At 26.0% G+C, this 25,028-nt stretch overlaps 2 protein-coding genes across 6 annotated transcripts in view; one reads left to right on the top strand and one right to left on the bottom strand.

Moving 5' to 3' along the window:
- LOC126894210 (synaptic vesicle 2-related protein) overlaps nt 1-1,857 on the top strand; it is an 18,173-nt gene extending 16,316 nt beyond the window's left edge. For 2 of the 3 annotated variants that reach the window (XM_050665058.1, XM_050665055.1), the window contains exon 13: nt 1,708-1,857. The gene's annotated coding sequence lies outside the window, so the exon portion shown is untranslated. Of the gene's footprint in view, nt 1-22; nt 42-1,707 lie in introns of those variants that run through there. The other variant, XM_050665057.1, reaches the window with a different exon arrangement.
- On the bottom strand, nt 1,285-22,196 carry LOC126894202 (transmembrane protein 131). Of its 3 annotated transcripts, none has more exons than XM_050665032.1 (25): nt 21,720-22,196; nt 21,077-21,135; nt 20,921-20,952; nt 20,495-20,606; nt 20,312-20,434; nt 20,092-20,255; nt 19,847-20,024; nt 19,666-19,771; nt 19,327-19,595; nt 19,097-19,270; nt 18,791-19,030; nt 18,531-18,725; nt 18,258-18,477; nt 17,495-17,641; nt 17,190-17,436; nt 14,829-15,041; nt 9,222-9,364; nt 6,216-6,382; nt 5,633-6,045; nt 5,403-5,565; nt 4,026-4,177; nt 2,756-3,624; nt 2,409-2,504; nt 1,656-1,836; nt 1,285-1,579 (listed from the first exon to the last, which is right to left on the bottom strand). In XM_050665032.1, the coding sequence occupies exons 1-24, from the start codon at nt 21,847-21,849 to the stop codon at nt 1,670-1,672; spliced, it is 4,779 nt and encodes a 1,592-aa protein (XP_050520989.1). In that variant the 5' UTR covers nt 21,850-22,196; the 3' UTR covers nt 1,285-1,579; nt 1,656-1,669. The 3 variants fall into 3 exon arrangements, with proteins under 3 accessions (XP_050520989.1, XP_050520991.1, XP_050520988.1); XM_050665034.1 differs by having other exon boundaries at nt 1,285-1,535; XM_050665031.1 differs by having other exon boundaries at nt 1,285-1,836.
- Between the last annotated feature and the right edge of the window lie 2,832 nt (nt 22,197-25,028).

Genomic DNA, 25,028 nt, shown 5'->3' with positions numbered 1-25,028 from the left:
TTTTTTTTTTTTTTTTTTTTAGTTTACTGTCTGTCATTTAAGCTCACCATATAATCAGTTATATTTTATTTTACCCATCTAGGGTTTTTTTTATTATTGTTTATAAATTCTATCATTTTTTAAATGCAAAAAATTAGTATAATGTAATAGGATTAGTTTCCATAAATTTTTAAAAAAAATTTATTAGTTTTGAAAGTTTGATAGAACTATAATAATTAAATTGTTTTAGTAATATGAGACTTAATACAACATACAATATATTTATACAACGAGTTGAAAAGATTTAACTGACAACTTTAATAACATTTAACCCAATAATCACTATGCTGTAATGATAAATTAAAATAACTAAATACAGGCTGTTTTTTTCAAAAGCTACTCTCATTTATCAATTTCTCTTAGTATAATAATTATGTTAAGAAAATCCTTTTTGAAATTTTTTAGTTTCATATATAGAGTGTTCAGTAAGTAAGGAAACAGATTTCTATTGTTCTCATTGTTTAGAACAATATCTATATTATAATATATAACATATATTAAAATATGTATATATTAATTACCAATTATTAATTACATTTTTGATTCATACTTATATACTTATGATACTCATAATAACATAAGGTCAATTTTTTTTATAGAAACATGCCTATTTCACTATGTAAAAAATTCAAAATATTCTAATTAAGAACATGATTGATTAATAGCAACTTTTTGTCCAATACTTCTGTTATTAAAATTTTTATGTCTAGGCGGGAGAAGATTTGTGGGCAAAAAATAATATATAATTTTGTACTTCTGTCTCACTTTCAATCTATGTTTTAAAATGGTAATGACCCCTCAAGCAATGGGTAATAAGTTGTTATTGACCACAAATTTTCTTAATTAAATTATTCTTAATTTTATAAGATAGTTAAATATGTATACTGCCATTTAAAAAAAGTAAAGTTAAAACTATATATAGTAGAAGAGATGAATTAAAAAATTATTAAAATTATTAAAAAAAAAAAAAAAAAAAAATGAAAAAATGAAAAACTGATAAATTAAGAAAAATATGAAACTAAAAAATAATTTTTTAGTATAATTATTATTTAAAAAAAAATTGAGAAAAAATTTACTTTTTATATACATATATTATTATAATAATTAATTTAGTTAGTGTAATAATTCAGAGATATATTTTTACTATAGATTTTTATATTTATTATTTTTAAGAATTGTTCATAGTTTTTAAATTATTTATCAATAAAAATATTACCAACATGTTATTCTGTAAGAAAATTTTGTATTTATTTTTAAAACTTTTAGACACAATAAAAAAAAATCAACAAAGTAAAAAATAATTATAAATACAAACAAATCAGTATTTAAAACATACTTTAGAAGTTTTAAAATTAATTAAAACAAAAATAATCTAATTTCATTTACATTATTGCCTAGATATATGAACAAATTTATAACACTTGTAGATTAAAAAAGAATTATTTAAGACTAATGTTTTAAAAGTAGTCACACTGGCAGTGTCTCCAATACTAATCCTGAATCGATAATAAACTATTGATAATAAATTATGATGTCCTCACTAAATTAATTAATTTTTTTATTTAAAACAAAACAACTTGTTTTTTATAAAACAAGGTTACATGAGGTACACTTACATGTATAATAAATGTTATATTTTTGATCCTCGATTTTTATTATTTTGTACAGAAACAGGTCCCCAAACAAACGATGTCCATAAATTGTAACTGGTGTCATTTGATGAAAATGTCAATTTTTTATTGGAATTATCACAGTTTAAGGATTTTGTAGCATTGTCAAACACAGTAAATAATGATCCTAAACATTTAAATTTTTAATTATATATATATACAGAGTAAAACAGGTCTAACTGACAACTTTAATTAATTTTGATATACCTAATATACCACTCCATATCATATTACCTACTTTGTTAAACTAATTATTAATACTCAAATAAACATCAATTATTGAAATATTATTATCTCATAACACAAAGATGTTGGAGTACTGAGATGACGATTTTGTTGTTTATAACTAAAATTTTAGTAAATTTTTTAAAGTTTATTTGTTATTATGGAAATATTATGTTTTTACATAATTCAAAATAAAGAAAATTAATATGAATTAACTATTGTTGTTTTAATAACAAAAAATTTGTTTATCAATTTTCTTTTGTTTTTAATTTCTTAAACATTTATAAAAAAAATCACAGTATATTTAATTTATTTTTAAAGTATGAAAATAAAATAAACATTTTATTATAAGTTTTTAATGTTACTAAAAATATTTTATATATATATATATATATAAATTGAAGATTACCCCTAACTCTAAATCCCGGATATACCACTGATATCGTAATGTATATATGTATATAAATACAATACCTGAATTATCTTTTGAGTTTTTGATAATATCAGAATTAGTGTTGCATTTAATCATTAGTTCTTCATGTTTTCTATCTCTTCCAGAACCAACTGGTCCTACAAAAAATAAATTAAATATTTTATAAAAAAATGTAAACTTAGGTAAAAACAAATGAATTATGCCCTTTTCACAATTACTAGCTTTTTATGTAATGCTAAATGTTTTCTTGAAACTTAAATAGTTCAAATACAACTACTAAAATAAAAAAAATAAAAGTTGGTAAACTGAAATCATGAAAATAGTTTCAAATATAATTAGATATTTATGTTAAAATTATATTAGTTACATCAAGAAGTAAGGTACAAACCATGTTTATTTATAAGAGTTGATACGATATCTGGATGTTTATTATTATCATTTCTTCTTTTTAAAACAGTAATTTTTTTTTCCGTTACAAGTTGAGCTTCAATTTTTGAGTTAATTGTAGATACAAATTCTTTTTTTTCAACGTTTTGCTGTAAAATTTCTTTGGTTTTAGTTTTAGATGTATTGGAAGAACTTTCAACAGTTACATTTTTATGTTTTCCATTAGGTGTTGATTGTAATGATGATTTTCTATCCAATTTATTTTTTTTCTTCATATATTTATACTCTGCAAGAAACCCATCATCTTCACTTATTGATTTTTTAGAAATGATTGGCCTAATAGTTATGTTGTTGTCTTTTTCAATTTTGTTAGTAAGAGTTAATGGTTTTTGCTTTGTTAAAATACACTTTTCAGATGTACGGTCATTAACTATACTTGGAACAATTGTTTGTTTTGGAAGAACAATTTGATATGGTGCTACAGATGCTATAGGTTTTTTCACTATCTCAGAAGTAGAAAGACTTGAAGTTGCTGGTAATTCTGGATTATTAATCTGTTTTGTCATGGGAAGAGTAATAGCAGAAGTCTTTTTATTACTTTTGCTGACAGATTTTAGTGCTTTTGAATCAATCTTAGGATCCAATATAGGTTTTAGTGAGTCTTGAGTTATATTTATTTTTTCTGTTATAGGAATTTCTTCAAAGTACTTTGCTGCATTCATAGCTTTCTTATGTTTTCTCCAGCTATCAACAGGTTTTATGCCAAATTGTTTTTTTAACAGCTTATCAGCTCTTCTGCGATTTTCTATTTCAAATTTAAAATCCTCTACTTTAGAGTTCTTGTTATTCTGAGTATCTAATGCTGGAGATCTATACAATTACAAAAAATGTATTTTATCACAAATGCTGCATTTATACTTATTTTTTTATGAATTTATAAAAGCTTTAATAAAATAAATTTTAGAGTATTGTGATGATAGTTCAATTGCTCAATAGAGTATTTTAGAATATAATTCATTTACTTTTAAGAAGTAATTTCTTAAATAAAATATGTTACAAAGACAAAAAAAATTAATTTTCATCTTTACAACATGATAATTTTGTTAATTAGGGAATCTATAATTAGATAAATCAGAAATGTGTAGATTAAAATCAATACTAACTTTTAAAGGATACTTTTATTATATTATATAATTAAATAAAGATTACTTAGATTCTACTACATATAAAGTTCGACATATTAGTAATTAGTCATAAATAATTAACTATACCTATTTCTAGTTATTTGCCAAGAAGAAGTGTTTGAAATTTTTTGGTTAGAGTTTTCATTTTCTATCAATACTTGATTTACATATCTTTTTTTTGTTTTTTCTTTATGCTGATTGTCTAATAAATGTGATCTACTTCGATCTTTTTCTATTTTCTAAAATATATTAATATGAGAAATAATTGACATATATAACATAGATTTAAAAGTTAAATAATATACTTAAATTAAATTATATAAAAAGTAAATTTTTAATCTATAAAAATTCTGTAAGTGATTTTATATGAGTAAAACAAAATTATTTCACTAAATATTCATTTAATGTTGGCTAACTTTGAAAATTAAACCATTATATCAATAGGGTTTTTTTTTACTAATAGTCCTGTAGTATTTTCTTAGAAAATAAATAAATGTTAGATAACTTTAAATATAATGTATGATAAATCAAAATGTTTAATAAAAACATGGAAGGTGGTCTATTTAATTTGATTGGGAATATTTCATTTCGCTGTGTATAAGTATCAAGGTTCAATTTCGTATTGTCTAGCTTTCTATTAAGAGTCTATATTTTATGGAAGATTTAAGAAACATTTACCCTGAACATCCAATTTTGTTCTTAGATTGAAATTTTTGTATAATAAAGTAAGATAATATTTTAAGGAAATCGACATTTTTTTATTGAATACCAATTATTAACAGCCTAATTCAATAGAACTAAACCAGTTTGGAAATACAATCGGTATTTCTGCTGCCCTGTATACACACCTATGTATTGTTAAGCTATATGGAGTTTCCAACACAAGAATTAAATTTTTGTAATGAAAGTGATACACTTTTAACTTTTTATACAATAATTTTTTTTAAACGAAACTATTAATCAGTAATTATATTAGATAGATCATTTTGTAGTCTATAAGTTGTTTAAACATAAATGTTTCAATTTTAAAACTTAAGTTGATAAAATTATAAGAAATAAAGGGAGAATAAATTGTTGTTTTCTGGAAATTACAGAAAATAAGACACTATTGATTTCAGAAAAGAAAAATTGTACTATATTTTATATTTTTAAAGATATTGTAAGAGTTATAGTTAAATAATCACTCTGTATATATAGTGATCCACAATGTCTTGAAAAGTTAAATAACTTTATCTACTAGATATGTTGCGTTAAAATTGTTATGGAATGTAAGCGTTAATAAATACATTAGTACGAGCTGCACCCACCCTTACTACATACTGACTATGTATTAAATTTTACATATTATTGTTTCCTAACATGTCTAAAATAAGAATAATAAATTTATAAAATTTTATAATTTGTTAAATATTTATCTGCTCATTTTCTTATATCTTAAGTGTTCCTTATTATTATTAAGTATACTTGTTCTTGTTCTGGTTCAGAACTCCGCAACATAAAACTCCAAATTGGTGTTGTATCTGAAGGCTTTACATAACTATTTTCACTTTGAGAAATACCTAGCGAGGTGGGATCTCGTATAAGTTCTGGTCTCTTGTCATCGTTACTTTCTTTGTGCTTAGAATGTCTAAAAAATGGATTACATAATATTTACTATTAGAATAAATAGCTTACGACTAAAATTGGTATTTTACTTGTACTCAGTTTTTTTTAAATTTGTGGATTGTGTTAAAACTATTTGAAAAGATTTTTTTCCATATATTCCAACACATGGGTTGCCTAAATTTTTTGATAAAAAATCTTTGTCAATTGTATGGACTGCAGCTAATGATACTAGCCAAGCTATAATCATAAGTATTCCAGCTGCAACAAGCATAATTTGACCAATTGACGATTCCCATTCTGGTCTAGCCCAATTATCTCCTCTTCGAAATTCTTGCCATGTATATTTGTCTTTGCATAGATCCCACTCTGATGGTACAATTCCCCATAGTTGATAAATAAAAATACGACTAGTAGTTTCTGAACCAATTTTTTCCTCAGTATTTATTTCCAACTGCCTCATTACAGATCTCAATGTGAAATCAGCAGTAAACTCAACAGATATCTAAAAACAAGATTACATAATCAAATACTATCATTTAACAGAAATTAACTAAATACAAAAATTTTAAAGAAATATTTCAACTCATTCAGAGGCCAACAGAAATTTTCTATGTTAACTCTGCTTTATTATTAATTATGTATAAGTTTTTTATTTGATATTAAGATGCTTACTTCTCTAGTTTGATTAGGTAAAATAATAAACTTTCTGCAGTCTAAAATTCTGAAACCATAACCACTACAAAGAACACTATTTATTGTCATTGAAGTAACTTTAACTGCATGTTTACCAGGATTTTTTATTAAAAATATTCTTGTTTCTGACGGTAAAAAAGTTTTATCTAAAAAAAAATAAATAATAATTAGTGAACTAAGTTGTTCAATGAGCCACATTATTAACAAAAAATTGACAGATAATCATGAGTACGCATTTTTTATTTGGATTACCATAAATTTGATATTTTTTCCAACCGTTTAGTTTTACTAAAGTATTTATTCATTTTTTTAATAAAATTTAAGAATAATTGATATAAGTAGTATGTTATTGTATAAATAAAATCTTTCTTATGTTTTTACATTTCTATGGCATCTTAATATTTTGTATTTCTATTTTCTTCATCTTCATTTATTCCCAACTACTTTGGGTCAGCCATCCTTATCCTAAATTTCCACTTAATACGATCTCCCACATTATTTTCGGTCATATCAGCTGTCCTCATAAAGCATCCAATAGCATCCCTCCATCTTTGTTTGGTCTTCCTCTACCTCTTCTTCCTTCAACATTCATTTTTATAACTGTTCTTACAGCTTCCGATTCTTCTCTCCTCATAACATGACCAAATCATCTAAATCTATTTTCTCTCATCTTATCCACAATTGACGCCATACCTATATTCCCTCTTATATGCTCGTTCCTTATTCTATCTTTTCTAGTCACTCCACTCTTCCATCTAAGCATTCTTATCTCTGCTACACTCATTCTCTGCTCTACTTTCTTATCAACCACACAATACTCTGAACCATGCATCACAGCTGGTCTCACTACAGTCTTGTAGAATTTACCTTTCAGCCTCTTTGGAATTCTTTAATCGCATAAGACGCCAGACGCAATTTTCCACTTAAACCACCCGAATTTTCCTGTGTCTACATCCTCCCAAATACCACTGCTCTTTTGCACGACTGACCCTAAATACTTAAAACTTTCCACCTCTCCAATCACGTCCTTGCCTATTATCACAGATCTCCTCATTTCACCTATCATTGGCATAATACTATTCTTCCATTCATTTATGATTTTCCCTTCTAATAAGAATTTATTTAAAAGATCCTTCAACCACCTTATGCCAACACTAATACTTTCCAGACTTTATCTGGTCCTACTGCTTTATTCTGTTTCATTGATGCCGCAACCTCTTTCTCCCTAATTAAATCTACCTGTCCCTCATTCCATGAGATATCCTCTAATGTCTTTTTTGGGTACTCCTCATTCAATAATTTTCCAAAATACTCTTTCCATCTTTTTTTCATATTATAATACACCTTACATAGTGATAATCTTTAGACCTTTTTCTCTTACTTTTGTATCACCTCATCTATCTCTCTCCAAAACACTTCCTTGCCTACTTATAGTGCTGCATAGGCATTTATTACATTCAGCACTTTTTCCTCGATGATTAATTTTACAACTATAATTTTCTTACTTTTCCTAACTACTTCTACTATTTTACTTTTCATCTCCTCATACATTATTATCCTTACACCATTATTTGTAATAGACTTACCTGAGTATATTATTTTATAACCCTCACCTATTTTCCTTCCTTTCTCTTCCTTTCACTTGGTTTCCTGCACACAACAAATGTTAACTTTTCTCCTCTTCAATACTTGTACTAATTCTCTACTTCTACCATTTAATGTTCCAACATTCCAAGTACCTATTCTTACTTTGTATCTATTTTTCTCCCTTATACATGAGTTCAGTCTAGAATTAAGTGGTGATGGAGACCTGTACACATGACTGGTGAAACAGCTACTGCACAAGTGTTTGGCTGGTATCAAACATTTTATTCCTTAGGCCTTCTACGTTTTTAACTATTTTATTTCCTCTCGCCTATTGACCCTAGATGGGACAATCCGCCTAAATTTTGTTCAGAAAAATTGTACGCCTGCTGTCGACCTGACTCAACCTCATTAGTCGCCTCTAACAACTGCCAGAGGGCCATGGAAATATTCTTATCTCCTATCCACAGGGGCAAATATTTTGTATTTCTGTTGTAGCTTCTTAATATTTTGGTGTTTCTATGACTTAATAGTTTTTTACTTCTTTGGCTTCTTAATGTTTTTGCATTCCTATAGCTTTTTTGTGTTTTTGTATTTCTATGGCTTATAAGTGTTTTTGCATTTCTATGGCTTCTTAGTTTTTTGCATTCCTATGGCTTCTTATTATTTTTGTATTTCTTTGTATTCTTAATGTTTTTGTATTTATATGGCTTTTTAGCGATTTTGGATTTCTATGGATTCTTAGTTTTTTGTATTTTTATGGCTTCTTAATATTTTTGTATTTCTATTAGTGATGGTCATTTTCGAATATTTTAAACTATCGAATACAACCGAATAGTTTATTTTTAGCATAAACTATCGAATAGTTTTAAAAACGTTTCAAATAGGTTACCGAATGGTTTTAAAAAATATTCGATTAGTTCTATCTAAAATTTTTATTAACTACACTTAATTATAATAAGAAGATAATTAACGAATACTTAAAATAAATTAATAACTGTCAGTATGTGTTTAGCGTGGATGGTAACATTGTTTCCGAAATACATATCCGCGACTTATCATTAATTTTTTGTGGCTTTGAGTTTAATATTTTTTAGTTTTTTAAAATTTATAATATTTTTAATATAGTTTTAATTTTACTTAATTAATTAGCCACAAGTGATCAATTTTTATTATACATTGTTAGTGTTGTGCATAATATGGCCAAGTCCAAATTTTATTATTTTTTAATCATTCTTAGTATAAGTAATATAAGATTGGTTAAAAAAAAGAATGGTCTACAATAATTTTTTGATAAGTTTGAGGTTATGATTATTTTCATCATAAATATAATTTTAATCTAATCATACTTTAGTAAAATAATATACAACTGATAGTTAATAAATACTTTTTTTAACATACTTTTACTACACATTAAATCAATCATGGGACTAGATTCTAAATCGAAAATTAGAGGAGGCAATTTTTTTTTTGATCCAAATGATAGTACAGGATAAGCACCCATGCCCTTGAATAATATACTCTCGAGAATTGTTACATCATTTCTGAAATCATAAAATAATATAAAAATTAGTTAAATATTAAAATAAAAAATTATTATGAAGTAATTTTAAAATGAAAATAATGGTTTTAATAACTAAATATTTTGTAAAATTTTAATAGTCTATACAAAATTTATATTTATTTATTAAATTATCCCTAAATTAGTTTATAAATATATATTAATTACTTATTTGGTAAATATGTATCTTAGAAATTAAATTTGTGTAAAATTATTTTAAATTTTTATTCTGACACCAATCAGTCTACAGGTGCTTAAACACAAAAATACAGTAATCAATCATAATATTTTAATAGATTTTAAATGTTTAAGTAAAGTATAATAAAAATAGTTGAGCACGGTAATAATTAAAGGGTAATAGGGAAAGATCATTACAGAGCAAAGATGACTACATGATTAAGATAGTGTTTCCTTTGGAGAGAGTAAAAATATTTTTATGAATATACCCTTACAAATTAAGACTCTAGTTTCTCCAATTTTAAATCAATATTTTTATTTTTATAAGAATTATATCACAAAAATTAATAAGGTATAATTATGTTTTTGATTACTGCATAATTATTACTGTTCTAAATAAAAAAAAAATACTATCAAAAAATAATTTTGAAAAATGGGACTCTAATTTGTTTTTAGGTGCAAAATCTACAAAGACTTGCCTCTGTATTATCTAGTACTTTTCTCCCTTGCACACCTGTGGAGAAGAATGCAAGAGAGACATGCCCCTCCCCTTGGAAACTCAGCAATGCTCTAAAAAGTGATTCTTTTAAAAAAAATGTGTAAATATGTCTGATCTAAACAAAATTTGATAAATATCCATGTCCTACATAATATATTATATTACTAGGCTTTGCCTAGCTGAAGCCCTACAAGACTCATTAGGCGGTCCTCATAAGTAGGCCACTGATTCTGATATAAGTCCATGACTACGCCGGTCACAATGAGTGATTTACAAGAAAAATATTACACCAGAATCAGTGTAACAAAAATGTATTAAAAAATTAATTAATAAAATCAAGAAAATTCAAAGAGAGAAAATAGTAAAATGTATGGATATAAGGTTGACGTTTGTTTACTGAGGTATTCACTTGGGGCGTATTTAATTTTTTTACTTTTGATAAACATCAAAGGGATGATTAAAAAAAAGGTTATTAGAGCCATATTTCATAGAGGTCGGCCTAAAAAAATATCGTCCATATACCCCTTAAATACGCCCCTGGTATGCACAACAATTAATAATATTCTAATTATAATAATTATATCAATATTATAGAATAATTACAGAAAACTTTCAGCAGGTTATTATTGCTGGGACAATGAAAAAAGTCAATATTGATAAGATAATCGGTTTACTGTGATTTAACATTGTACAGCATAGTTGTCATAGTTGGATCCTAATTAACACGCTTATATATTAGTTTCACTTGTATGTTGTGTGTTTGTATGTAAATCTCCACCAGCCAAGTGTTATTATACTCCCGTACCCCGTCGTCTATGGCCTTGAAACTAGACGTCGTAACGCATTCACCCCACCCTGCTCACCACTAGCCGATAACAATATTTTCCTGAAAAATTGTATTTTAGTTTTCGTATCCGTACACGCGTGCCTGTCATTAATTATATATATATAAACAAATTTTTATTTTGACTGACCAATACCGCCCGCGTCTAATGCGCCTTACGTATATATATTTATATATTCCTAACGCTGCTGCCGCCGTTTATACCTTAGGTATAACGTCCCCCCCGCCCACAAAACAAAGCTATGCCTAGTGCATGATACGTTTACGTACTTATGTCGCCTTACTATATATATGTACGTGTATATATATATTTCTACAGCCGCCGCATATACCTCGCGTACAACGTTCCCCCGCGCCTCGCTCGCCCACAAAACACAGCTATATCTTGTGCATGATACGTTTACGTACTTAAGTCGCTTTACATGTATATATATTAGGGTGGCTCAAAAAAAATCGATCTTCAAAATGTTAATGAGATACCTCATAAATGTATTATATACATTAAAATAAACATTTTATGAAAATTTGAGATTAAAAAAAAAATTTTTACAGGTCGCTCAACGCGTTTTAAGAAAATTGACCAAAAATACTCAAAAAAACATAAAATGTCATTATTTATTCAATTTTTGTTCAAATTTCTTACTTAGTACATCTAATTTGTTCGTTTTTTAATGCCANCTTACTTAGTACATCTAAATTGTTCGTTTTTTAATGCCGAATAATAATAATTAGAAAAAAAAATTGTAAGTCCAAAATTGATTGCGTAAAGTCCATAAAAAGCTCAAAAATATGGTTAAGTTCAACGAACACTTAAGTAAACCAAAAAAATTTTTTTTTTTTAATTTGATTAATATTTGTGTGTATTTTAAGAGGAAAAATTTTTTTCCACTAATGTTTAAAACTACTACCTTTTTTTAGATTAGAACGTACGCTAGAATATATGATGTATATAAAAATAAATGAAAATATCATCAAATTTTACTGTTTCCTTTTTACATTTTTTTATTTTAAAATTTGGCATTAGCTATATATACATACATATATATTTATAATTATAAAAATAAAAATAATTTTTTTTTTTTTTTTGTCACCAATGTTGATTTTTTACAATCGGGGTACTCATTCTAGACAGAATAAACGTATCTAGCCGAAAAGCCACGTATATTTTGGCGTCTGCTTTAACTTAGTGTGATAAAAATATTAATGATTATTCGATAAGTAAAGATTGAATTCAAAGAGCTCGTAATTTTAATAGAAAAATTATAAATAATGAAATAATAAAATAATTCAAACCAAACACCGCTTTAATGGTTCACTGGGACGGAAAAATGTTGCCGTCTTACAACAAAAAAAATTACACTGAACGTTTAGCGGTATTAGTATCTGGTGATGGCAAAACTAAACTTTTGGGAGTGCCTAAACTTTTAAATTCTACAGGCCAATCGCAAACTGATGCCGTTATTAAGCTTTTGGTTGATTGGAATTTAGTTAATCAAACAAATATGATATGTTTTGACACTACTGCCTCCAACACGTATCGTCATTTTTCGTCACTACCACCATGTGTCCGGGAGTGGGTAATTTACGCGCCTGCTGCTTTCCTTGGATGTGGTAGCCGTTTATCAGACTCCCTCCCCGGAATCGAACCCTGATTTCCCGTTACCCGTTACAACCATGTAACATTGATAGTAACTACTATAATAACATGAAACTAAAAATTGAAAAATGAATATAGTTTAAAAGCGTGTATTTTTTAGTTTTTTTAAACTATATTTATTTTTACGATAAACTTATAGACTTATTCAACATATATAAGAGATAAATAAGATTATTAATACTGTTCTGTTCTGATAATGTATGTACAAACTTATATACTTATAACCATGGTTAAATTCATATATACCTATCAAACATTCCTCGATAAAATAAACAAAATATATTGTTATGCGCAAATGCAAAATCGTATCCTAATATAAACTCTACGTGAATATAAAACAAAGTTCAAAGCGAAAAAAATACATTTGAACAGCAAGTCGATTAGAAAGCCAAAGTTCAAACAAATGATATATATAACAATCAACTTGATTAAATATATCAAAAAAATTTGTGTTATAAACATATTTAAAAGAAATTGACAGAAAGTATCTGTATACTTAATAAACCAAACATAATATCAAAAAAAAAAAAAAATTAATCAATTCATATATGACAATTATAACATGTATTATAAAGAATTAAAGAGAAAAAATGACATAAAAATTCATTATCTACATAATCAGAGTCAAAATGTATATATATATAAGTAAAAATGAGACGATACCCTTATTCAAAACATGCGCGTGGATTTTTGGCACTTCCTCGGCACGTGTATATCGCTGTGATAAAATTGATAATGGAAAAAAAAAAGTTTTCATGTCGTAGTATCGCAAAAATTTCGGTTAGTTCTCTTATTCTCTTATCTATTATTTTTTCCCAAATTTTCATACTATGACTCATAAGCTTTATGCCTCTAAAATTTCCACACTCCTGTATGTCACCTTTAACTTTATATATCGGCACCACAATACTATTTTTCCATTCATTTGGAATTTTCCCTTCTAATAAGATTTTATTTAAAAGTTCCTTCAACCACCTTATGCCAACACCGCCTAATATTTTCCATATTTCTACTGGCACTTCATCTGGTCCTACTGCTTTATTCTGTTTCATTGATGCCGCAACCTCTTTCTCCCTAATTAAATCTACCTGTCCCTCATTCCATGAGATATCCTCTAATGTCTTTTTTGGGTACTCCTCATTCAATAATTTTCCAAAATACTCTTTCCATCTTTTTTTCATATTATAATACACCTTACATAGTGATAATCTTTAGACCTTTTTCTCTTACTTTTGTATCACCTCATCTATCTCTCTCCAAAACACTTCCTTGCCTACTTATAGTGCTGCATAGGCATTTATTACATTCAGCACTTTTTCCTCGATGATTAATTTTACAACTATAATTTTCTTACTTTTCCTAACTACTTCTACTATTTTACTTTTCATCTCCTCATACATTATTATCCTTACACCATTATTTGTAATAGACTTACCTGAGTATATTATTTTATAACCCTCACCTATTTTCCTTCCTTTCTCTTCCTTTCACTTGGTTTCCTGCACACAACAAATGTTAACTATTCTCCTCTTCAATACTTGTACTAATTCTCTACTTCTACCATTTAATGTTCCAACATTCCAAGTACCTATTCTTACTTTGTATCTATTTTTCTCCCTTATACATGAGTTCAGTCTAGAATTAAGTGGTGATATCTCTATATCGTTGACACTATAAGCGTTGGGTAGACCTGTAATCATGACTTGTGAAACAGCACAAGTTGTCCGGCTGGTATCAAACACTTTATTCCTTAGGCCTTCTACGTTTTTAACTACTGTCTGTTGTCCCCGCGTACATCCAAGATGGGACAATCCGCCTAAGTTTTGTTTAGGATTTCTCATACTTTTTTGACAAAGATTTTTACGCCGGCTGTCGACCTGACGCAACCTCATTAGTTGCCTCTTACGACTGGCAGAGGGGCCGTGGAAGTATTTTTATGCCCTATCCACAGGAAAAATGATTATTGTCATTGATAATATTAATATTTCTGATGGCAATTTACTATTATTAAAAATAAAAGTAAACAAATTTTAATCGACCGTTTATTGACAGTATTTATAAATTTAATTCCTTAATATTTAGATTAGCGCCTAAAAAGCTTGGAAAGCTGTTGCTTCCTTAGGATCGCATTTTAATTACATCTCTGGACGTACAGTACTTTCAATGAAAAAAAACCAAACAGTTATTTTTTTAATTTACAAAATGATAAATCATTATATTTTTACTTCTATACTTCTATATGATTATGTTTATAATTTGAAAAATCTTACCTTAAAAATAAAATGGATGTACTGATACCGGGTTTTTTTGGTTGAAATCTTACCAACACTTCAATCTCTTTTTGAGGTGGTATAACAAATATCATGGTTTTTTTATGTGGGACATAAATAGAATTTTTAAAATTTACAACTTTCTTCCTATGAGAGCTTGTATTATTTAATACCAATTCCCAATCATCCCGTGATATTAATAAGGAGTTAACTCTAAAATATTGATGTAAAATGTTTAGTTAAGTAGATAATTACACTGGCACACAAAAAAAAAGTTGTCTGTACTTTTGACCAAACCCACCTATGGACATGTATTTTGACACGCTTAATCCGAATTTAAAGTCCGTTTGGCCCGGTTACCCTTCAGATTTGAGTAAAATGCAAAAAACCAAAAAATTGCGAAAAACTGCTGTCATAGCAATGAAAACAATTTTTTTGGATTCAGATTGAGTATGATTTTTATGTATTTTATTCCACTGAATTTGAATCTGAAGTTTTCTTGTCCCATTAACATTTTAAAATTAAAAAAAATCTCAAAAAACCAAAAAAATCAGGAAAATTGTAGTTATAAATATGAAAAAAAATTATAGAACACCATGAAATACTTTTCTTGTATTTTTTCACGCATAAAATAGGTGTTTAGAATATGAAAATATAAAAAATTGTAATATTTATAAAAAAAATTACTAGAATGAAGAGAACGATTTTCTCGAATTTTAACCTCTTCATGCACGGTGGCATCATATGATACCACTAAATTGTAGAATTTATATAAAATCGTAAAATCGTGGTAGCAATGTTATTATTGTTTTCGTTTAATGTACGGAACGTTACGCATCGGTCTACTTGGTTGTGTTATCATTGAAAGAGATATATTAATAAACGCGAAACTGTTTTGTGCATTTAAAAAAGTCAAATTTTACTTTTTAATTAAAGACCAAATAATGTAAGTATATTTATAATTAATTACTTTTATTAAATAAAATAGTACGATCTATTCATATTTGGCAATATTAAAACAATATAATGTTGTTATGTATTCGAAATTGCTTAGTTACCATGTGGTATCGAATGATACCACTATGCCTATATATGAAAAATAATAACAATTTATACTATGTTTTTTTTCTAGTTGAAAATATATCTCAGGGATAAAGATATAGTTTTTTTTTTGGATTTAGAAATCCCTAGTGATTCAGAATGTGCTGTATGTCCAGAATCTATGAGAACATTTCACACTAAATTAATAAAAAATTGACTACAGTATATATTATTTTGTTAAATACTTTTAAAATATGTTATAAACATATATAAAACTTATATTCAGTTAAAAAACTGAAGTTATCAGAAGTCTTAAATTTAAGAAAAATACCTAGTCTTATTTATATTTTTTTAAATATTATTTGTTTATTATTATTCAATATTGATCTTTTAAAATTTGTTTTATTATATTTATTTTATGAACTTAATTTTATGATTTATAATTTATGAAGTTTTTCTAAAAGTTGATGTTTGTTATTTTTTTTTTTTTAATATAGAATAAAGTATGTTTGATAAAATTAAATAATATGAATACTTTTTTTTTTTAAATATTGCACGATGGTATCATATGATATCATATACTAAAACCTTATTTTTGTAAGTCAAAATCAAAAAAAAAATTTATTTTTTATTTTTAAGGAAAAAAAAATCTCGTGCATGAAGAGGTTAAAATTTGAGAAAATCGTTCTCTTCATTCTAGTAATTTTTTTTATAAATATTACAATTTTTTATATTTTCATATTCTAAACACCTATTTTATGCGTGAAAAAATACAAGAAAAGTATTTCATGGTGTTCTATAATTTTTTTTCATATTTATAACTACAATTTTCCTGATTTTTTTGGTTTTTTGAGATTTTTTTTAATTTTAAAATGTTAATGAGACAAGAAAACTTCAGATTCAAATTCAGTGGAATAAAAATCATACTCAATCTGAATCTAAAAAATTTGTTTTCATATTAATAATTTTGATTTTTCATGATTTATTGCAATTTTTTGGGTTTTTTTGCTATTTTTCAAATGTTGACGACTCAAAAGGCTAATTAACGTTCAGATTCAGTTTCAGTAAATTGAAATACATAAAAATCATACTTGATCAGGGTCCACAAAATTTTTTTCATTGCTATGACGGCAGTTTTTCGCATTTTTTTGGTTTTTTGCATTTTACTAAAATCTGAAGGGTGACCGGGCCAAACGGACTTCAAATTCGGATTAAACAGGTCAAAATACATGTCCGTAGGTGGATCCGGTCAAAATTACAGAAAACCTTTTTATTTTGTGTGCCGGTGTTATAGATTAAATCTAATTAAAATAATCATACTCGTGTTCAAACAAGTCAATAAATTCTGTAATATTGCACCAGTAAGGATGTGGATACATAGCCAAATGCATAGTTATATTTTGAGTGTGAAAAGTATTTTTAATTAAAATCCTTTGATAGTGTGGTCTACCTTTTACTTCTATTGTTGGCAACTCAAAAGTGGTTTGTTGTCTATTTTCTCCTGGTTCTTGTATAAATTTTGGCCATTTTAAATGAAGATGAACACTGAACTGACAAGTTTCAGCTCCTGAATAATTACATCTAAATTAATTATATAATTAATAATGAAAATTTTAAAAATTTACCAGTTTCTAAAGTAAATTGATGTTTAAGGGTACGATTATCTTCTTCAGCATAATATCTTCCCATTCTTTGATAAAACCATGAAAAATCCATGTAACTTGTCTCAGATGAGTTAATTAAATGAAAACTTGACAACCACATAACTCTCTCTATAGATTAAAATGTGTATATAAATTAATCACTTTAAATTCCAGTAAAATTAAGAAAACTAACTTACTAATAAAAAATTTAGTTATATTTTAATAAATGTTGAATAAAACTGTGTCAAATAATATTTGGCACTTATATGTTTATCATTTTAGTTCAACCAATATTTTATTGAAATATTATGAAACAATTATTAAATACAATTGAAGTGTTAATCCAACACAATTTGTACAGAAATAAAAGGTCATAAAATACCTTAACAGCTTCTGGTAATTAAATTTCTAAGAATTCAATAAGTTTTTTATAACAAGTATATAACCATTTTTAAAAAATAAATAAAAGTTAATTAAGAACAATACATAAAGGAGAATAGTTAAAATGAGTTTTTTTTTTTCATATTATTTATTATTCTCAATTTGTGTCAGTAATTCAGTCAACATTTTAATTTAATAATGGTATAATTAACAAAAATTTGCAGTTATCGAATTTTTTTTTATTTAGAAAATAATCAGTACTAAACTCGGAAAAATGTCTAAATTTATAAGTAATATGATATTAAATGGTATATAATTAATGCTTTTCCTGCTATTCACTATAATATTTATAAAGAATGCAAACCAGCTTTATTAAATAATCCAACCCAATTTGAAGAATTTTTATGATGAACAGGAATCCATTCAATATGACCAACTAAAGATATCATTTGAGGTTGAATGAGTGAAGGTCTTGTTGGTATAAATCTGATATTTTCACTAACAAATTCACTTGTCACTGATGTTAAGGCTAATGTTCTATCTAACCATGACATTACATTTACTTCTGCTGTGCAAACAGCACCCTAAAAGGAAGACGAATAAGTCATTTTTAAATAATTTCAACTTATCTACTCACTGGATGACAATTTTCAAATATTAAAGGCTCTGCCAATACTTGTAAGTTCTTATCAAACACAGATACCCTAAGGGGAATACTGTAATGTTGGTGTTGAGTTTGAATCCAAATTTTAACAGTTAAATTTTGATCTGGATTAGGTGTTGAAACCAACAACTGAAATATTGCATAATGTTTTACAGGCAATGAAACAGGCTAAAACAATAGATTAATTATTTTTAAAATTACTTTATTTAATAATATAGATTCTATTGACTCACAGCTAGTATTTGATCCTCTCGTATCATTGGTCTAGACCAACTGTCTGCACTATTACGACGCATAGATATATTGAACTTTCCTATTTCTACCAATGTTAATGTAACATGTGGAGTGTATGTTGTACCCCAATCTTTCATCATAATGGCTACAGGATTTTCATTAGCTACTACTATATACGTATGGCGGGGTGAACTAATACGTATTGGAGGTAATGTAATAATATTTGTAGCTGGTAATATCTAAGTTTAAAAATACAAACAAAAATATAAATATTTCATGATTATTTAAATTATAATAATAATTACTTGAGAAAGTTGACCGTCATAGACCATAACAGGTATTTTAAAATCTGATGCATTAGTCTTAAATTCTAAATAAGAAATAATATCCATTTTAGAATCATTTGGATTTACATAAGCCACACGAAATAACGTTTTATTTTGACCAGGTTTTAAAATAACAGAACTAAAATCCCTTATCTAAAATTGAGTTTTTTAAATTAATATTCAAAATTTATATATTTTTTGGTACATACTTTAAAATATTGTGAAGTATTTTTTGGCATTACTATTTGTGAAATAGCTACTGGAGTAGACGAAAAATTATTTAATAAAGAAAATGTTTTGATTATACTAGTTGAATGTATAGCTTTGGACATAACAAAATGCAGAGATTCTTTTTCATAAACTAAGTCACCTTCTAGTGTTCGTCCACAATATGGTATAAATAATTCACTTCCTTTATTGCTCTTAACAGTAAGTGATCCACAATGAGTTTCTCCATAAGAATATCCAACATAATCCCCTATTAATATATATATAATAACACATCAAAATAATAAAAAATTTTTAATAAAAATTTTATTATTTCTCACAGTGATAACTAATATGTGCAACTTCGCTCGTTGTGCAAGACTGTGGAGATACTTCTAGTTCACGTGGAAAATTTACAGTAACAAAATGATTATCAGATGTTATATGCTTAAAAAAATTAATATAATGAAACATTTTCATATGAATATATATATATATATATATAATTATTTTTTTTAATACCTGTACAATAATACTAGATTTTGCAGAATTACACAAATTTAGAACTTTTGATGTGACCAAACCATTTCTACTAGCAATACCAAAGTCAATAATATGTTCGGAACTATAAAGGCCAGGTTTCGAGCCCATTAATATTTTTATTGGAACATTTATGTACTCATGATTACTTAAATAAAGTCTATTTAAAATATAAATTTAATATATTTAATTTTATTGATTAATTAAAAAAAAAAATTAATACTCACCCTATATTAGATGTGTGATTTTTATTTGATCGTTCTGAAAATGTAAATCTAATTACCGATTTAGATTGATAAGGCAAAATGTCCCAAACACTTCTTTGATCTTCCATTTTGCCAGATGGCAAACTTAAGTGAAAAGATGGGCCACCACCAAATACTTTAATAACCTAAAAAGAATACAATTAATCATTTCATTCACATTGTAATAATAGATCATACTAACCTGTAATACATCAGGATATGGATTAAATATTGAGATAGCAACTGAAAATGTTGCTCTTAATGGTAACACTAAATTATTTAATGGAGAAATTTTGTAAAAATCTAATTCACCTTGGTGTTTTTCCTAAAATTTAGATTATATAAATACATTTGTTTTTGAATAAAAAATGTATATTTTTATTACCCGAATTGAGTTCAAAAAATGTTCAAATAATGTTAAATCTAACCGTTGTCCAATAATTGCACTTTTATTATTTTGTGGATTTATTGGTGTAAAATAATAAACTTCATCTGATCTGTGAATTTTTTTAGTTTAATTTATACAAGTTATAAATAAATTTTTAAGAATGATAAAAAAAATTATCAATTTAAAAATTGTTGATTTTATAGAGCTTTACTATTTTTTGTATTTTTATCTGAACTTATACACAGCATGTCATTATTTTTTAATAATACATTTATTTCCTACAATAAATTGTATTTTTTTAAATACTGATATTTAGCTGTTCATTATAGCAATAAAACCAAAAAATAACAGTTTCAAATAGTTTTTTTTTACACAAGTATTTAAATAAAATAACTGTTATAAATAAGTAAAGAATTTACTTACTCAATTGTAGTTTTATCATGCAATATTTGTTCCTAAAACATTAATAAATTTGTGATCAAAATGTAAGTAATTCTCCATAATATTTAAAATAATTAATATGAATAAATAGAATAAAAAACAATATATTTAAAATTGAAATACAAAATAAACACATACTTTATCAGAGTGCACTATATCTTTCATTATAGAATTGGTTGGTTGTGGATGAATGTACACTAAAAGACAAATAAGTTTCCAAGTAGATAAATATAGTTATTTTAATAAATTTTCATATACTTCTTAACATTTAGTTATTAAAAAAAAATTAATTAAAGTATGAAAGATAAATACTTACAAAAAATTGTAACATTACAGAGTAATTTTTTTTTCTAAGAATCTATTTTCCCCACTCACTCCCTTAATTAAACCCCTAATCCTAATTTTAATATTAAATTAAAAATAACTTAGTTATCCATAATAAATTATTTAAAAAATTTAAATAAATAAATCTATATACTAAATAAGACCTTTAATACATGTATTTATTAATTAGAGTATATTTTGATATTCTATTACATTACTCAAACCTGACAAAAATACAAACATTTTATTTTGGAAAGAATTTTTTTATTCTTATTTTTATACATTAACTCTTTTTTAAGTAAATAATTATGAGTTTAGTCATAGAAATATCTCATAATTACAATTTTTATTATATATTTGCAAAAAAAAAAAAATGTAATCCAAATATTTTGATTTTCATAAATAAATAAATATTGAGCAATTGTTTTTTACAAGGATAAAATAGCCTGTTTCTTACCTGAATCGTGATGGTAAGACATTGGAGGAGTTTGACTGCACACTGAAAGCACTGGGCATAAGTAGATATTTATGTGCATTAATAAAATAGTTAAAGATCGTACAAAGGGTGTAAATGAAATTAAAATCATTTTGTCCGTGAGTACGAATAAATAATAATAGATTTAGGACATAAAGGAATTTATTTATTAATAAAAAAATCGAATAACACTAGTTATATTGATATAAAAAAGGACAAGTTTTGCAACTCGAAGTAACTCTGGCGCATCTACAGGTAAGGGTTGGGTGTAAGTATATCTCAGTTAATAGTATAATTTTTTTTTTAATTTAACTTAGATATCAATAATAACAATCTCTTATGACTGGTAGTTGTAGTATTAGGATCGCTGAGTCACTTAAGAGTGAATTGAATTCTTTTAGCATCGGCTTTTAACACTTGTGAGCCCTTAGGACCAGCTGGACATCGTACAAAATATATTGATCTGTTTATGATACGATAGGCGTGCGCGAGTCCACAGGGTTGTTTGAGGTGGCGGCATCCAGTAGACTAGGCGTCGTATTTATAGTTATTTCTTAGGAATAAGTTTTGGTTAATCTATTCTTAAGCATATTATTTAGATTAAGTAGAGTCTATTGATAAGAATTAACTATAAATATGGCCTTTAGGTAACACTATGGAAAGTTCTACTTTAACTATTCAAGGGAACATTGACAAGGTAGTAATAGAACATCACCATAAATAGAATGGCCGTTACAGTCGCATATAAATATATGTATATAGAGGTTCAGTAAGTAAGGGAACGGGTTTCTATGTTCTCTTTGTTTAGTAACAACAGACCTGTTACCTTAATTATTGAACATTCTGTATATTGGTTATCAAAAAGCTGAAAATCAATATTTCATTTTACCGATTTTGATTTTGCTTAATATTTTAAAGAAATCCATTATGGGACCGATTCTATTTTTTGTACATAACGTCTAATTCTTTGGCGTTATTATTAAAATAATGATATAGAGAGTACTTAGTCAATTAATCAGATATTCCATTTGTTTTTTAGTGCAGTCTATTTATGATCATGTTCTGAAAATTGACATATTTTAACCTATACCAAAAAAATTTAAGCAAATTTTCTACCAAATAAAAAAAAAATCCCAATGACTAACTAAAATAGCTTATAATTGTGCGCACGGATGAATCCAGGCCAACGAATAGTCGTATATTTCCTTGGGGATAAAGAAATAAAAAAAAACCCAGCACAGTGGGGTCCAGTATAGATGATATCTGACAGTGATTAAAATCACTATCATAAAAAACGCTTCGATGCAAATCTGTAGATAGTGTTTAATTAAAAAAAAAAAAAAAATTTGTTAAAATAGCATATTTTTGAATACGGTAGCCTTTTGCGCATAAAAGATAGGTCGTCGGGACAATTTTTTTTTATTTATTTTATAGTACATAAAATAAGCTTTAATTTGATATATGTTTAAAGGACGCAGTATTTCCGGAACATTTTCAAAAATTAAGTTGAAAAAGTTATTTTTTGTAAAAAAGTTACTATTTTAAATCCTCCCAGTGAGCAGAATAAGTGTTAGATTTTCAAAAAAAATTATATCAAATGAAAGGGAAATATCTAAGGTTTCAATACAAAAAAATATTATTTTTATTTGTTCATTTTTGAAAAAGTTATGGCAGTTTTAAGTACAAAAAACATCCCGATAAAAGGTGATTTTTATCGCAAACATTACATTTTTTTTTTAATTTTCGACAGCCATTTGCACATAGAAGATAAGATGTCGGAACAAATTTTTTTTTTTCATTTGATAGTATATAACAGAACCTTTGATTTGATATATGTTTAAAGGACGCAGTATTCCCGGAACATTTTCAAAAGTTCAGTTGAAAAAGATCTATGTTTTTTACAATATTTCAAGTTTTGAACGCTATATAAGGGGAATTTGTCCAATTTTAATAAAAAGTATGTCAAATGAAAGATATACTTATAATGTATTTAGAGAAAAAAAAATTTGTGCTGATATATACATTTTTCAAAAAGTTATAGCATTTTTAAGTTGAAAATTTAAAATCGAAAATTTTAACAAAAAATAGTGTTTTTTTAACTACGACAGCCGTTTAAATGTAGAAGATAAAGTGTCGGGACAAATTTTTTTTTTCATTTTATAGTACATAAAATAAGCTTTAATTTGATATATGTTTGAAGGACGCAGTATTTCCGGAATATTTTCAAAAATTAAGTTGAAAAAGTTAATTTTTGTAAAAAAGTTGTTATTTTAAATCCCCCCCAATGAGCAGATTAAGTGATAGATTTTCAAAAAAATGATATTAAATGAAAGGTAAATATCTAAGGTTTTAGTATAAAAAAAAGTTATGTTGATTTTTGAAAAATGGCGTAAGTTAAAATTTTTAATTTTAAAAATAATTTTTTTCAAAAGTTGCATATATTTTCACATTAATCTATAATTATTGACTAACTAATTAACTTCCTATGTTAAATTAACTTTTAGGCATTATGTACAAAAAGTAGAGTTGGTCCCATAATTGACTTCTTTAAAATATCAATTAGAATCGAAATTGAAATTTGTAAAAAAAAATATAGAAAACCGAAATCGACATCCAAATTTACAAAACGATTTTAAACCCTGGAATAAATTGTAAAATTTCTTTCAGGATTGTACACAAGTAATGACGAATATTTTAGTTAGTCGTTGTATGTTTTGAAAATGTAATTCATAAAACGATTCATCTATTTATTAGTTATACAGATATAGTTGATCCCTTTATTAAAGATTTTAACTAGTTTTAGTTTTACATTAATATAAAGTTACTATTTGAAAGATGTATGTGTAATTATAGAATAGCAACGGGTAAATAATAAAAATTAATCCTAATAAATAACGTTCATTAAATTAAGGTTTTTTTTTGGTTGAATGTCAGTATGTGTTTAACATAGATAATGTTAACATTGTTTTCAAAATACGTACACATAATTTTTTGGTGGTATTTGTAGATTTCTGTGTAGAACATTTTTTTTTAAATTTCAAAAAAAATTTGTATGAATTTTTTTAACAAAAAAACAAATATCTTTTTATTAAATATCTTAAAATACATATACGACTTAATTACTACACATAAGTATAATTATAAGTATATACATATGTATCTAATGATTGAACATATTAATATTTTCAGTAACTATAATAATATGTTAATAAATATAAATGTTTTAATTTTATCATATTTTATTTTTTCTTCTATTTGATATAACATTAAAAGTTCAATATAGAAATAAAA

Source organism: Daktulosphaira vitifoliae, unplaced genomic scaffold (assembly GCF_025091365.1).
Source record: "Daktulosphaira vitifoliae isolate Bord-2020 unplaced genomic scaffold, ASM2509136v1 Scaffold_1, whole genome shotgun sequence".
Lineage (NCBI taxonomy): Eukaryota > Metazoa > Arthropoda > Insecta > Hemiptera > Phylloxeridae > Daktulosphaira > Daktulosphaira vitifoliae.
The sequence above is the reverse complement of the archived record's forward strand: the minus strand, read 5'-3'. Positions and strand labels throughout refer to the sequence as shown.